Raw genomic sequence first — 15,918 nt, 5'->3', positions numbered from 1 at the left:
TGTTTAAGTACAGGTACCTTAAATGTGTTGATCATTGATCTCAGGTCAGTTATTTTTTATCCTTGATCACTCAGTTAAGCATACACCATCATTATCTTCAGGAAGCTAGTGGATTTATTAAGAAAAGAAAGGCAGTAACTTCAAATCATACAATAAAACGGATTCAGCGATATTTTTCTCTTTTAATTCTTGTGACCTCAACGCGGTGAATCCAACTAGTAAATTTTTTGAGTTTGTCATATCTTTTAATATACATCTTTCTAAACATATTTAGAGGGCAGTTCAATCACTTTTTAATTTGCATATTTGATAGTTTATATTTAATAATTTCATGCAATCATTAATTTCGTGTATACCATCAAAATGTTATTTATTAAACCAAATATGTTAAGCAACAATGTGCACACTAGCTCTGCTTTACCGTTGTTTAAGTCGAATTCTTATGACCAAAGATATTCAATTTCCTTGGGTTATGTCATTGTTGGAGGAAAGATAACTAAATAGTGAAATCCCGCAGAATATGCACAGGGATTAGAAAAAAAGAGGTTTAAAGTCAATCAATAGCTCTGCGAGGTAATGGTTCACAAAGGTAAAACCAGGTCTTTCACTTTCTGTTGATAAGTTGGTTCTATTATATCCTTTCGTCAACAATCCATACATTAACATTCAAGTTATCCGTACATCCAGTTATAGATTTTCTACTTCTAAATCTGGTTTGCAAACTTTCGACGCTAAACTAACAGATATATGATACAAACATGTGGGGCTTAATCTCATGGATGATAGTTCGTTTGGGAATAGTATGTGTCTCCGTTTCATGCGTGACGAGCATGAAAACATTCAATCATACTGTGATTAAGGGACATTCAGTATCGCTGGAATGTTCTTACGGCTCGAATGTTAATAACGACTGGATGTTTGAAGATAACATGGTGGTATATCATAATGTTCCACTGAACGGAAAATTCAAAGAAACGATCGAAATAGTAGCGAACACACTATTGATAAGAAATGTATCAGTCATCCACGAAGGAGTCTACAGGTGCGAACAGTCGGGAAACGTTTCGGTGGTACATCAACTGGAAGTTGAAGGTTAGTAACATCTACAACATGTCTCTCCTAACAGTGTTGAAAGAATGATATACTTAACATCACATTCACTTAAAGCAGCATTTTGCGTTTTGTCGCCGTTTTCCACTTTTTTTGACAAGTCCATCGAGTTTTTTACATATATCAATCACACAACAGCAAACTAGGATATTATCCAAGTTTTTTTTCTTTCCAAAAGCGTTAATTGGCGAGTAATTAAGGACATTTGCAGATAATGAGAAAAGTATCCTCCGACAAATTACACATTTAATATTCATCGCACACAGTTCCCCAACCCACTAGTTTGAATTCAACCAATCAAAGATGCAGGCTTAGTTATGAGCCGTTGCTAAAGTCTGATTCAAAACGTCGAGTTGGTAACTTGGTACAACCAGCGAGCTGGACTCTAACAGCTCCCTGGTACAACTGCCATAAACAATCTACCCAAATCAAGCATGGTGTTGTATAACGTATTGGCCATCGACGTTCGAAGCTTTTAAATATTCATATGATGGGCGAGGTTTATTTGGATCCCAACGGAAAATATCTTCAAGGAAAACAAAGTTGAAAATTGTAACTTTTTCGACTTTAATGCCACCATTTGAAGTAAGATTTGAAAAGATAAGCTAGTTATGTATTTCGTTATGGCATCGTGGAATCAGTGAGGTTGAGAAAAACCATAGAAAAGGACGCAAAATGTTGTTTAAAGAAAGTCAAATCTAAACCATGACTACGTTTGAATGAGTTCAATTTTTACAGATCTCCCAAACAGCATACAATGTTTAAAATCCATCATACCCTTTAAGTTCACCTGACAGTACCACCGTTGATCGTAATATTTATCGAGTTTTGAAACACTTAACCAAGTTGAATGAAATACCATTGAACTGAAACAATATGACGGCAAAGAAATAACAATAGTAATATTGTTATATCGAAAGTAAAGCACTTTTCGAACACAAGAGCACATTCATCCATTATTTAATAACATAATTGACCTTTCAAAGCAAACAGTGTTTTTAGAACAATAGTTTACCGGTATATTTTAACAGACATATCAAGTATAATGAAACCAAAAACAATGTAACTTTACAATGGGAACTGGTGAGATGAAACATGGCCGCTTCAAGGAGTGCCCCGGTTTAACAATTGAAATTAGCAATAAGTAGAACATCCGCGTACGACCAAGCCTAACCTTGCTTCGGGCTCTGGTGACACAAAAATGTATACATAGAAGCCACTTCTTGCTTGTCACTTGCAGCAAATTGAAGATCAACAGGTCACCCAACAGTTTTAACCTACGTAGAGTTTACGTACAGTATTACAGTTAGGAAATGAAATGCCCTTCTTACTTTCCAGATTGTAAGAAATTGCTTAAAAAGTAGTATAAATATGAAGTCATCGTTGTATTAAAGCAACATAAGTATGTAGGCCTATCCTTTCATTGAAAGCCAATGACCATTTCATTTGGGGAGAGGGGGGGGGGGGGTGGGTTGAAGTTGGATATTTTGAGAGAGGCAATATATTTCTTCTTACATGTTGACTTTTATTTTACAAGTATGTAAGTATGTATACTTGGACTATCTGATGCGTCCATTGAAAACAATCAGAAAGAATGCAGAGAAATACATTTTTGGAAGTTCTATTTCCAAGCACCTGCACTGTTAACTTATACACAGCAATAATGGCATATTATTGTCTCATTAATGTGGGGTACCTTTCAATTTAAAAATGCCGTAATTTTCGAATATCTTTTACTGAGCTTCAGCTTTTGTAGACTTAATTGCCTCAAAAATGTTCGATAAAATGTTTTACCTCAACATGATCAAGTCGATTTGCAGTGTATATCAGTCTTTACCATTCACTGAGCATTTGTCTAATGTGGCTATATGACTCCATTTGAGTATAAACAGCTCCCCGACAGTCCGGTAGCCAGACTGGACCAAGGGAACATGCCCCTCTACGTTCGAAATTGTGTTATCCACCCCACCCAAAAGCTTTACAAGTAATATCACATAAGTATTGTGCCCCTCCTTTAACTATTGGTGCCCCTCCATAAAGTGTCTTTGGCCTTCCAACTGGGAGTACCATAGAAACCAAATGGAGCTCAAACATTTATTTAAAGGCACCTCCCCAACATTTCGGTCTAATCAAAGTAAACATAAGGAAAGATATAGACCGCGGTTGGGTCGTTTGCCCTATGTATTTAGTTAAGGGCCTAACGTAAGATTGTAAAAAAAAATTGAACACGCTAGGATTTTTTTTTATCAAAATGTAAAAACAATTTGTGAGCAGCGGTTAAATACCCGAGAGTTGTAATGCGTTTCAACTAGTATATCTTTTTTTCACAAAATTCGAGGTAATATAGTGCATAAAGTGTTCTATATTTAAAAATGAAAGATATTTTGACAATAAGATCAGGATTTCGTCGAAACCTCGATACTATATATAAAGTCGGCACCCTTTTGTGAGTCATTGTTTTGGGGTTTACTAAGAAGGCGCGAGCAACCTTCAAATGGCTGTAAACTGTACTGTCGTCAGCAGATGCAATATGGCTTTGATGTTTATAAGACCTTTAAGAGTATATGGGAATCCCATGGTTTACTAGTGAATGAACGTCACATGCCGATATCAACATCGTTAGTTGAGTGCTTATTTGTTTTTGGTGCTTGTGAATAGACCTTACTGTTGCCAAGGCACCTGGCTCCCGCACCGCCCGCCCACACCCGCCTAGTAACGCCTAGTATGCACAGTTCGTTGTTCAGAGGAAAACCTTGAGAAGTACATTAGTTTAAAGAAAGGGTCCAAAGACTACTAATGTGTACGATGATACCGTCCTGCATCTGTGTGCCTGACAGAAACAATTTGATTCCAGCAGAGTAAAGCAGCTAGACACCCATGTCCATCACTTCTCACCTTCAAAAGTCACTCAGATTACTGACAAACGTCAAGTTTTTTTCTTAAGGGATTTTCACGGTTTGTTTTTCTTCTAAAATGAACATTGATAATACCAAATTCCATCTGATGCAAAGGTTGCATTGTCAGACCTATTTTACTTTCTGTTTCGGAAGGTGTTGAAAGCTGAGGCACAGCAGACATGGCTTTGGGGGTGTAAAAGAAAGCTTTCTCGAAGAAAAAAAACACACTCATCATGCAGTGTTTACATTCTCATGGAATATTGATAATAAATGATTTTTCAGAATGTGTTTCATGAGCTTTTTTGCTTTAAAATTTTTCCTGCTTGCAGTTGTTCCAGTGCTTGGTTTGGCCATCGATGGTGATTTCTCACAAGATGTTATCTACATAGAAATTGGGGATGTCATAGACGCGCAGTGCTTCGCAAGCGGCGCAAGACCACAAGCTAGACTCACGTGGCTGATCAATGGTGACAATCCATCGATAAAGTCCAATAGTTCAACCATAAGTGAGGATGTCTTTCTCAAAGCTGACAACTTGACATATGATTCCAATTCATCCATAATCATCCGACCTGATCCAGATAAACCACATGGTAACATTAGTTGTTATAGTATTTGGGGAGAGAAACAACCGAACCAGACGATTGTCAGAGAATATCGGACAAACTGTAAGTTTAGGGTCAATACTCAAACTCACAATAAACATCATTTAGTATTTTCCAGAAGGGAAATGCTGAATGCTTTCCATTTATCTCCTGAAAGTCACAATTGATGATTGATGACAATTGCATTGATGACGATCGCATAAATGTGATGCCAAATGTGTTCTTGATAATGGCTAAGTGTGTATAAATGATTCGGCATGGGTCTCAACTCTCACGATTTAATTCCAATTACACCATGACAAAGTTGTGAACTTGCCCAAGCAAGGTCACGGTAATGAACTGTGGTGAGAAGAATTAAACAATAATCTGTCAATAATAAAGGTGAAAAAATTAAACTATAATTTTAATTTATCACTACATTATTAAGGTCGGCCCAGTCATATTTACAATGTCCATCATTATAACTGTTAGATTCGTTAAATCGTTCTTGGGTTACATTTATTTTAATAGATTTGTAGTACGAGTATAAATGGTATGGAAATGGATTACAAGTATAGAAGTAGGATAGAAGTAGGATAGAATATAAGTAGGATAGAAGTAGGATAGAAATAGGATAGAAGTAGGATAGGAATGGGATAGAAGTAGGATAGAAGTGGATCAAGTTCCACTCGTCGACGGTCTGTTATACTTGGACTATACCAGTATTTATTTTATTGGCGTCAACTTTAACAATGGTAAAAAGTCGGCATGGGTAAGGGGTTAATAATAATGTAAATTATATTAATTCAATAATTAAAATAGGTTAGAGATGTGACGTGTCCTTCTCAAACTGATTTAAGAAAAATAAATGACTGTCTGGTTTCTACACAAATACAAAACACCTCTCTCGTAATAGTGGAATATATCGACCGGCGAAAAGCTGGACAGGATCCGAATTAGACTTTGCTATGAGTACGAGTATGAAACCTTTGCACAAATTCACCTTACAAGTGTGAGGGTTAGTATCCTTATTTTGGTTTTACTTTGTGCTCTATATGAATGATCAGGTATTAATAATCTCTTGTCACCAGATGTTACTGTTGCCGGTTTGACAATTGACTTGAATATCACAAATGAAAGCGCAACTGTGTTGGCAGTATGTCAGGTCAACGGGACGCGACCTGACCTCAACATGACCTGGCTCGTAGATAATCAGAGTACTAATCTCGTCAAAGCAAAGATTTTATCAAAACGGATCAACATTGGAGATAATTTATACACATTTAAGACAAAATTGATATTCGGATATGAAAGAGAAGTTGGTAATGTCACGTGTGTCGTCAACGGATTTCGGGATCAACGTCTCAATGCAACTTTTGAGATTATAAAAGAAGGTGGTGGTATATTCATTTTAAAATAAATATATTTGCTAGTTTAACGTCAAATTTGCAGTTTCCTTTCATTTCAAGAGAACTGAAAGTGATGGCTCGTCTCGCCTCACAAAGTAACGCAATTTTTAAGATTCACTTCCCTTACGATTCTGGAATGTATTTGTTTACCTTTTTCGAAACAACACTGTGACCCAGGCCTAGCAGTACCACCTGGTATTCACATGTATAGGTAAGAGATGCTTGTAATCATACTGCAATTACGTTGCTTTATGGAAAGAAACAATTTAATGAGACTATAGCCTTTTTTATTGTCAAGAATATGTTTGACGACAAGTTCATTTATCTGATAACACTACATGAACACTTCGAATAAAAAGCAACAACAATCCAAACTTTGTAACACTGGCAGAGATCATGACAAGGACATTGGTTAAGCTATGCAACATCAGTAAAAAGGATTTCTACGAACTGTAGAATCCCACATGTATCTTTATCTTATGGACGGGTCAATTCCTTGCTTAAATTCATGTTTCTTTTGAACTCTTTTGTTCTATTTAGAACCAATGACTCGAGTATGGAAAGACAATGAAGAAGTCTCATCTTCTGAAAACTCGACAGAGTTGAATCATTCTCTAATTATCGGGGTTTCCACGACAAGTGTAATAGTTGCAGTTGTTGCAATTTTTGCTGCTCTCCTTATCTGGAAAAGTTATAGTAAGTAAATGTTTATATATACATTTATTTTATACATAAATATTGATTAAATGTATGCATATGTATTTGTCTTGACAGTTAGTCGTGTGCCTTTTATATAGAAACGTCACAATAAGAATATAATTTTGAATGTAAGATAATATGTCATTTTGGGGTTTGTTAATAATTCTACCAGGCATATTTCAAATATTTATATTTGTTGTTCTCACTTTAATAGTCTTCCCTATTTCCCATTCCAATTTCCTTCACAAATAGTACTGTGCGAACTGCAAGAGAGCAACATCATTGGTTTAAATGCCAATGATAAGTATGCCGTATATTGATCTGTCAAGTTCATTATATCCCATACTCAACTAAGCATGTGCCCAATATTTAATCTCTTTTATTCCTATTTTTCTCAGGTTCTCGTAAACAGGAGGCAATATTTCGGTAATTTGGTCATTTGCAGAACGTATCGCATATCATTGCGATAATTTGGAGGTTATATTAACGCATTTAGGACTACCAGAAATTTTAGAAACAAAAATAAAAAGTAATGTTTTTCTCTTCTGATACAAATACAATGGAAAATGTTAAGCAATGAACTAGTATCTTTAATACCTCTGACGTCATATGTTGCAACTATGGAGATCCTTTCTTTACACGTGCAACAATCAGTTCAATATTTTACCCAAGCGCATGCATGGGCACATATAGGGGGCCTAATGAGAATCAATGTGGTCTACACGTACAGGGAACTTTTGTTTGACGCACGACAGCCTCTTACAGCAACATTAATGACTAAAGGGTATTTACGAAATGTGTCATGCGACGTCTTGCTCTGTCAAAAGACTTTGCGTAATCGGATTCCTATAGTAAAATGTTTACACCAGAATAAAACCTAATTTACAAGTCAATATATCTGCCAGAGCCTGCGTTCGACCAATGTTTTCATGGAATTACTTTCGTGGGAAAGTAATGCTTTGAAAATAATCCTAAACAGCAACTCCTTTCAAGTCCATAAGTTGTCAAACTTGCACTGTCCTCCTTCAATCCTTTATCATCAGAAATGTGGCGGTGTGACCGTAACTGACTATATTGTTTACCTTGCAGAGTCCAACATGGTTTAAAAATAAACTTGACAACCATATGTTTACATAACAGTACAGTACAATGTACATTCCTATATCTCACATATTAACTAAATTGTAATAGCTGAATCCATTTTCTGTTCATATTTTCAGAATTCAACACTCGTCGTTTGAAACAGGTATCTTTGAGTTAAATGTGTTCATACTATTTTACAAAATTAAACGAAAACCGTTAGCAAACTGCTGAATTCCATTCAGTTGCTGAAGACGATCCTGCTAGGATTGAAACGTCAGGCCCACTTAATTTTACAAAATATTATTTTACATATCATTAAAATAATGGTCTTAAGGTACCACGGTTGATTTTCTACTTTCAGTAAAAGTAATCTTATTGTAAAATCAACATAATCCTTGTGTATCTGGTTGTTTTATAACAGATCAACCATTTCAGCAAAATTCTTCTTGTAACTGTATTTCTGTCACAGTTTAAGGGTTATTCTTTTCCTTTAGGCAGGCCTATGTCCGAAAGGTACCGCAGTATCCATCGGTAAGTTGATGATGAATGAATGTGTAACTGCTAAAGCATAGTAAAGGGAGGGGCTGTATCCACTTATAAACACCAAACATGTGTCCACTTCTAACCGAAGTGACACACAATATGAAATAGGGATGTGGTAGGTCTACCCTACTATACATACCCCTAGGCTTGTACATATTCATATATTATGGAACTACGCCTTTGTTATTTTTGCAAAAGTTTGTCTGTAACATGTAACATGACGTTTAGTGAAGGTTACAATTTCTAGTCTTACGTTAAGTTATATTCGTCATTCAGTTTACAGCTACCAAATGTGCCTTGTAATGACAAAGACGATAACTATTTGTCTGTCGATGAAGGTGGAAATTCACAGTTTGAAGGTAATTACTGCTATATCATATCGGCTATTGAGTACTTGTTGACACTAATATATCATATTAATATATTTTATACACTAGTACAAGGACTGTAGAACATTAATCAGTTTCCTATAGTGCATTAAGGTCAAATAAATTATAATACAGAGTAATATTAACTACTCAATGTTATAGTAACCAGTAACATATTGATATGGTTTGAAACGAGTGCTGAAGGGTTCAACAAGTTGAAACAGGTCTAATGTTCAGCAAACGCACGTAGTCAATTAATAAATAACTAAATGTTTCAAGATAAGTTCTAGTTTAAAGTAGTTTGATTGCTTATGATATCAATTATCGAAGTGCCTGTAAATTTGTTAAAGAGAGAGTGTAAACATTATGTTACCATTGTGTGCTACATGCTTTGCGCAGTTCATACGTTATTATTTATATTGAATACATATTGTACCAACGCTTACAAAAGTCTTGCACTCACCGATGTGCAAGTATAAAGTAGACTCCGGAGCGGATTGTCCTACTGGTTTCATGAATCAGCACTAATGAATCGCAAGATTGAGTTACCGAATGCATCCATGGTTTTCTTCTTGATCGCCATTGACTCTATTAGCCCATTGCCGCGTTTTGAATTGCTGCGCCTTATCCCCTCAACCCATGAGGTCACTTATTTATGCCATCTGAACGTAAAGATAAATATGTCTTTTACGCAGCCTAACGTAGAATAAACACTTAGTATGTTACTTTTTAAGCCATGATATGTTCACTTTTGCAAATTACTTTGCGGTAGTTGAAAGTGGAAAGTTTCCACATGTCGTAAATTTAAACTACTTACCGAAATCATATAATTGTAGAGAGCTTATTCCAGGATGCCGTTGGCAGATTGGTAATGGTTAAAGCAGGGAGTTGTTATGGAACTACAACTCCCCGGTTAAAGTTGTTTGAGAAGAGAAGTTCAAAGAGATATAGAATATTAAGACAAAACTTAGGCAACGATTGGATGATTTTTCTTTCTTTCTTTCTTTTCTTTGCTAAACCGCTTTGTTCTTTCAAATAGTTTGTAATTAACCTTCAAAAGTTACAAGCAAGACTATGACTTCACAAATGATCGAAATTGAACGATTCACCCATAATGTTGAAACCATATTGACTCTCCACAGACGCAGATATCAATTACAGATGCACTTTATTCATTTTCATGAACTTTAAGTAGCATTAATATTGTTGAAAATGATCGTATTTATTTTACAAACTGGTCTTATGGTGGCCAACAAATCGCGAGATAGCTAGCATAGTATGCAAATCTGGCCACATTGCTTTTAAAGTTAGACCACCACACTTTCAGTATTTCTGTGTTAAGTGACACAAGTCAGACTTCCAATGGATTTCTCTAAAAGTCAACTGCAGCTCCTGGAACATTATTCATGTACTATATTATGTTATAATTTGACAGAGACATATGATTTACCTGTGCGAAATACAATGATGCGAGGGAAAATGATCAATTCTGAGGACCTGCGGCTGATATGTCAAATAAAGATAGGAGTGATATATACCAGGTGGATGGGAACAATCAATCTCTCATCGGGAGCAAAAACATGTGTCGTGGTTACAACATTAAGCGGTAAAATGTTTTCATTCATGTTTCAAATTTTCATTCATACTAACACAATGTCCCTCCTACTGTTAAACAATATACTTAGGATTGGAGCAGTGCTAATGTCGTGGATTTTTTTCCTTAAATATACTACAATGTTGGTCGACTTGGTCACGAGAAATTAACAAACATTCGACATTGCACACAAATTTTCGAACATTATGCAATCTTTCATTGTTGGGCCTACTGTTGAACGATCGGTGTTTTGAAGAAGATTATATAAAACAACAGGACACATGTTCTCACCTTCCAGACGTTTCATTGACCACTAATGTTACCTCGAAGAACCTCTGTTTTTTTTTTTTAAGCCGATACTGTTTCGAATCCGTACAGGCTGTTCCAAGAACTGTCTGCAACGATGCAGTGTTATTATACAATAGTATTCAAATTAACATTTAACTATTAATACGTTTTGCTATGGTTTAACAAGAAAATCATGTGTTTATTTTTCAGATAAGCTCTCTCAACTCAAAGAAAGAAATTGGGACGACTTTGTGAAGAGAATATTAGATGTACCTGAAAACAAATGTATTGTACCTGTGGAGGGCATCTGTGTCGATAAAGGTGCTGCTCAATAAGGAACGAACTAACACGATCGTATAAATATTATAAGCATAAATGACAATTAAAATTGTATCGCATTGGAGTAATATTTGCCTGCCTATATTGCTTACAAAAGAAATTATCTGTTCCATATATTGTTCTAAGTTTAATACTAAAATTTAAAAAAAAAAGTATATCACAATTTAATCATGTCTGGCAAAATAAGTTTGCATTCAATGACAATAACCCGAATCAAATGTTTACAATGCTTTCCGAACCTCTTTGGTAGGACCGCTGCATATATACAAGAAGTTCATATGAACATCACGATCATATTGTAACATCTTTAAAATATACCTCATATGGGAAATTGCTTGGTTACTTCAACATAAGGTAAGTTATAAGAACCTTTGAAAACGAGCCTAACAAAAGCAAGACTTCTTTGCTCACAAATTGTATCAAAAAAGACGGGTACTATTTTCTTCTTTACAGGTCAAATATGTCTGCTCCAAACGCACTTAAACTGTACCACACTTGACAAACATTTGCATAAGACAGTCGGAAATGACCCCGAGAATCGTGTGAAGGTTGTCATGACAACGGTAGAAACGGCGAAGTACGTAATAGAGATACTAGAAGGCATGGAGCTGATACACTCCTATGGGGTACTGCAAGCTTATTTCATTTGATGTTTATTAATACCCAGTATTAAGTTTACTGCCTTTCCGACAGGAACTTTATCTGGTTACGTAATACAATTTTAATGAAATTTATTTTAATGGAAATTTCTGATTACATGTATTTTCTATCTACTTTATTATTCTTAATGATCAGATACACTTTACATTTGGGTCTTTTTTTAAGTTCCTACATCCGGGACTTTCCACAAAGAAGATTTTGGTGACGGTCCAAGGAGCTTGTAAACTGTATGATTTCTGTCTGAAGGAAGATGCAAGGCACACAATCATTACTAAAAAGAATGAGGTGAGATCTAGAAGTCATTACAAATAATGTACAGAGCGATATCAATGGTAAAAGATTGTTCAAATGGATTAAGAAGTTCCTTAAAATAGCTAAGACTGTCTAAAATGGCAGCCGAATCACACAGAGATTACAGTTACTAATGTAAATCTTTAAAGTTTTGTACCACAGTAAATACTGGATTGTGCTGACAAATCTGATAAATCGGTAGCATGTACTACTAGGTTTACAGTAAGAACTGAAATATGTGTAATCCCAACAAATCCCTACAACTAGACTTGTCGGAAAAACACATATCCTAAGTTCTTACTGTAATCATAATAGCACATGCTACCGATTTATAGTACGATCCAGTTCTTTTCTGCGGTACGAAACTTTAAGATTTACATAACTAACTGTGTTCTCTGTGTGTATCGGGTGAAAATGTGGTACAAGAAAAAATAAAAAAGAATTATGTAAGGCTAACACAACAGCCTTCCACTAGAACTGTTTTAGACTTGCGATTATTTTTTCATCAGAATGAGTTATCGGAGTACAATGCACCACCGGAAGTTGTTACGCGTAGCGAATACAATTGTGAAAGTGACGTGTGGTACACCGCTCTTGTGATTTGGGAAATACTTCAACCGGGTAAGACAAGTTGAACAACACTTCAATGCCACAACTAGTCAACATCAAATTCATAATGAATAGTAAATAATTCACACAGAAACAAGAAGTGGTGAAGACTTGTGCAATAATTAGGTTAGTTCAGAGATGTTTACACTCATGGTACAATTACACTGAAGCCATTGTTATATAAACTATCTGGCTATCACTTGGACAATGTTCATTCTGCATTAGCAGGGAAATTATTGAAATAAATAACGCAAGTAAAGAATAAATTTTGTTCTCGTTAAACAGTTCTTCATAGTACGTTACAGTTAGTCTATATAGCACCGACTGGACAATTACTTTGTCCTGACTATGGAATGTATGGTCATAATATTTATTATTTTCATGGACATCGTTTGTCAATTGCATATATTTTGTTCCTGAATTTGTATAGGTTCATCACCATTTGCATTTGGAAATACTACATCGACAACAACACAAAAGACCGTCTTTGAGAACTGGCCCAGAAAATATGAAGAGATACGGTAAGGTTTCCATTGTAGTGTAGCCATTGTTATAATAACTGTTTTTATTTTTGGGGGGGGGGGGGGTGGGCGCTAATAAAAAGAATTACCTATTCAAAATTTCAAGATCACACCCATGGTAAATTATTTGATATCATACGAAACTACTACTCTAGTAAGTAATTAACAGTTCATTGGTAAACGTTACCATTGTAATAAATGCTTTGCTAATATATCTTCTCTATAGGAACGATATTTTGTTCGATTGTTGGACAACAGACTGCTCCTCAAGACCAAAGATGAGTAAAATCAGGTCTTCTTTCTTGGAGGTGAGCATTTTTTTCAAAGTCTTCTGAAGGATATGAATCGCAAAAGATCTTCGTCTGAGCAATATTTCTATGCCCAATTTACTTTTGATTCAGTAAATGAAACTTTTGTGAGTCGTATGGTACTGGAATGTCGACTAAAATATAACACACAACTTCTCTACATGGGGTAATGAGATAGTAAATACCTCTGTATACCTAGAATCACATGTAATATACAGAGGTCTGTATCCACTAGGAGAATGGGAACAGGTGCCTCCTACTTTCCACTATCCTCCTCCATATAATCCCACAAATAGCCTAAATTGTATAATACACGCACGTAATGAAGTTAAAATGACGGAAATTCTAGCATAATTTTACACATAAGCATGCTTACCGGAACAAGATTTTATTAATTCCCCCTCCCAGAAGGACGCCAGCGAAATTTTGTTAAACACCCCTTATTTAGAATTTGGAATAAATAGTCTTTACGCTAATGTCATATATGATATTGTCATAGCATATGATATATCAGTACATGTGTTGTTTAAGCTTAACTTCTCTGAATCTTCATCATGGGTACAAACCCAACGTTTCTCACATCATGGGTGGAATAGAGTACATCTTAAATAATATTCATGCTTTCAACGGTCCAAGAAAATAAAGAAGTCACCCCTGAGTAACGTCCTTTAAAACGGCAAATCCCGTCTAACACTTTTAAACTTCTCAATACTGGTTCAAACTGGAAAAAAAACACATTGAAGTATGTAGTCGAAGTCCTCAATATCACATTTTTGTATTTCTTTATAAACCTTAAATTAACAAATTAATTCTTTCAGGCTAGTTAAGCAAACGCAAGTTCAGTGTAACCTGACGTGTGTTTTGTTTTCAAGTGTAAATAATGCATGATGCAACCTATGTAAGATAGCAGCGCACGCTATTTACATAATATGTGATCTGATGTGACTGTTTTATTCTTTTAATCTTAAATTCATATGAGTCACTGACATCAGTAATTTACTGTTATTTATCTTTAAATCTTTTTCAGACATGTGGATCGATGATCCAATCGGAAGTGTCACATTGCGAGATGGGCACTGATTACGAGAAAATGGAGGATCTCAACCCATACGAAAGAACTCTTAACGCATTGGCTGAAAGCGTGTAGTTCATAGGTCTCATAGTGAGGAATTAAATCCTGCTGCAAAATTTAATAACGAACATTTAAACAGCTTAATGGATTGGTCTCCATTTTATAATTTTGTACTTAAGTGTCTGACACGATAGGCGTCCATCAATCTATGGCTCGTTAACTTAATATTGTCGCGTCCTGCACTTGTGATGTTACATTGTAGTTATCGAATATATATATATATATATATATATATATATATATACAATATATATATATATATAAATAATTGTAAATATGTATATATATATATATATATATATATATATATATACATATTTACAATACGCACCACACACTAACACTATGCAGCATTACTGGACGAACTTTAAGCTGTTGGTTTATTTTGTACTGCTTGGTTCTGTTAAAAGAGGTTTATAGAGGACAAACGATATGATCTTCAAATTGACCTTTGGAATTAAAGACGCGAGGCAATACAATGGAACCAAAGATAAATCAGTATTAACCGCAGAAGAGTTTATTTACTTTTAATATAAAAGATATTTGTACCATATAGTATAGTCTACAATCTCACAATAGTGGGGAAATGGCGCAGCTATTACTTTAGCTTTTTCATACAGCAGTTAGCAGTGAACAACAAGTTATCTAAACATGTTGAGTGCTTTTAAGGCAAAGGATTACAGTGTATGGTCTAACGCCAAAGACTAAAATATCGTAGATGGGAATTAAAAACAAAAACGATTGGTGTGTGTGTGTGTGTGTGAGGTGTGTGTGGAGGGGATAAAGAAAGGTACGAGGATTGGGATGTGTGTTAAATGGATGCATTGCTAAGATCTTATTTTATTCATTTTTAATTGCCAAGAAGATTGATTGTAGTTATCTACGCATTTTCAATTTCATTCTTAACGTATACGTAGATTAACTACAATCTATCATGCAACGAATGAAGAGAATATCATTAACGTTGACATTTAAATGCAATTCCTTGTATTACTTTCGCTTAGCTTGTTAAATGAAAGTAAACGTAGAAGACGCAGTGGTAACCTTATCCTCGTAACATCAACATCCGTGTTCACGTGTGCCACTCAAAGGGTTAAACGTAATAAACATATGTCGCTTTGAAATGCATGCCTGTTTTTCCTAATAGTTAAGTGTGAATTGACTAAACTGTTGAAGTATTTTATTTTGACATTATCATTGGCATTTCAATACAACTTGTAGAAACTACTTTCATCTTTGCTTGGGAAATAAAACCAACAACATTACGAAGATTACATCGACGTGCTTTAAACCGTGTAACTTATCCATGTATCGTTTATAGCAGTTAACGAATAATGGCTCTCATTGAAAGCTTGGATGTAAATGTAAATATTTCGTTTGATTTTTCTTCAGTTACTCATGAAAAGCAGTTTACTTTTCATTTATTAAGATTTCCTTTAACTGAAGATAAGAGTGCTTTGCTTGAAGTTGTTCACTTATATGT

General features: G+C 35.1%; 2 protein-coding genes across 2 annotated transcripts in view; one reads left to right on the top strand and one right to left on the bottom strand.

The window, feature by feature from the left end:
• The window catches only part of LOC139982653 (uncharacterized), a 30,980-nt gene that overhangs the window by 13,945 nt on the left and 1,117 nt on the right, over window positions 1-15,918 (bottom strand). The window lies entirely within an intron of this gene.
• On the top strand, window positions 549-14,633 carry LOC139983625 (uncharacterized). Its single transcript, XM_071997295.1, has 16 exons — window positions 549-1,092; window positions 4,337-4,675; window positions 5,683-5,985; window positions 6,541-6,696; window positions 7,098-7,125; window positions 7,920-7,945; window positions 8,277-8,313; window positions 8,602-8,684; window positions 10,129-10,299; window positions 10,786-10,896; window positions 11,368-11,540; window positions 11,740-11,859; window positions 12,375-12,486; window positions 12,905-12,995; window positions 13,222-13,303; window positions 14,331-14,633. The coding sequence occupies exons 1-16, from the start codon at window positions 759-761 to the stop codon at window positions 14,448-14,450; spliced, it is 2,286 nt and encodes a 761-aa protein (XP_071853396.1). The 5' UTR covers window positions 549-758; the 3' UTR covers window positions 14,451-14,633.

This window comes from Apostichopus japonicus, chromosome 16 (genome assembly GCF_037975245.1).
Source record: "Apostichopus japonicus isolate 1M-3 chromosome 16, ASM3797524v1, whole genome shotgun sequence".
NCBI lineage: Eukaryota > Metazoa > Echinodermata > Holothuroidea > Aspidochirotida > Stichopodidae > Apostichopus > Apostichopus japonicus.
The sequence above is the reverse complement of the archived record's forward strand: the minus strand, read 5'-3'. Positions and strand labels throughout refer to the sequence as shown.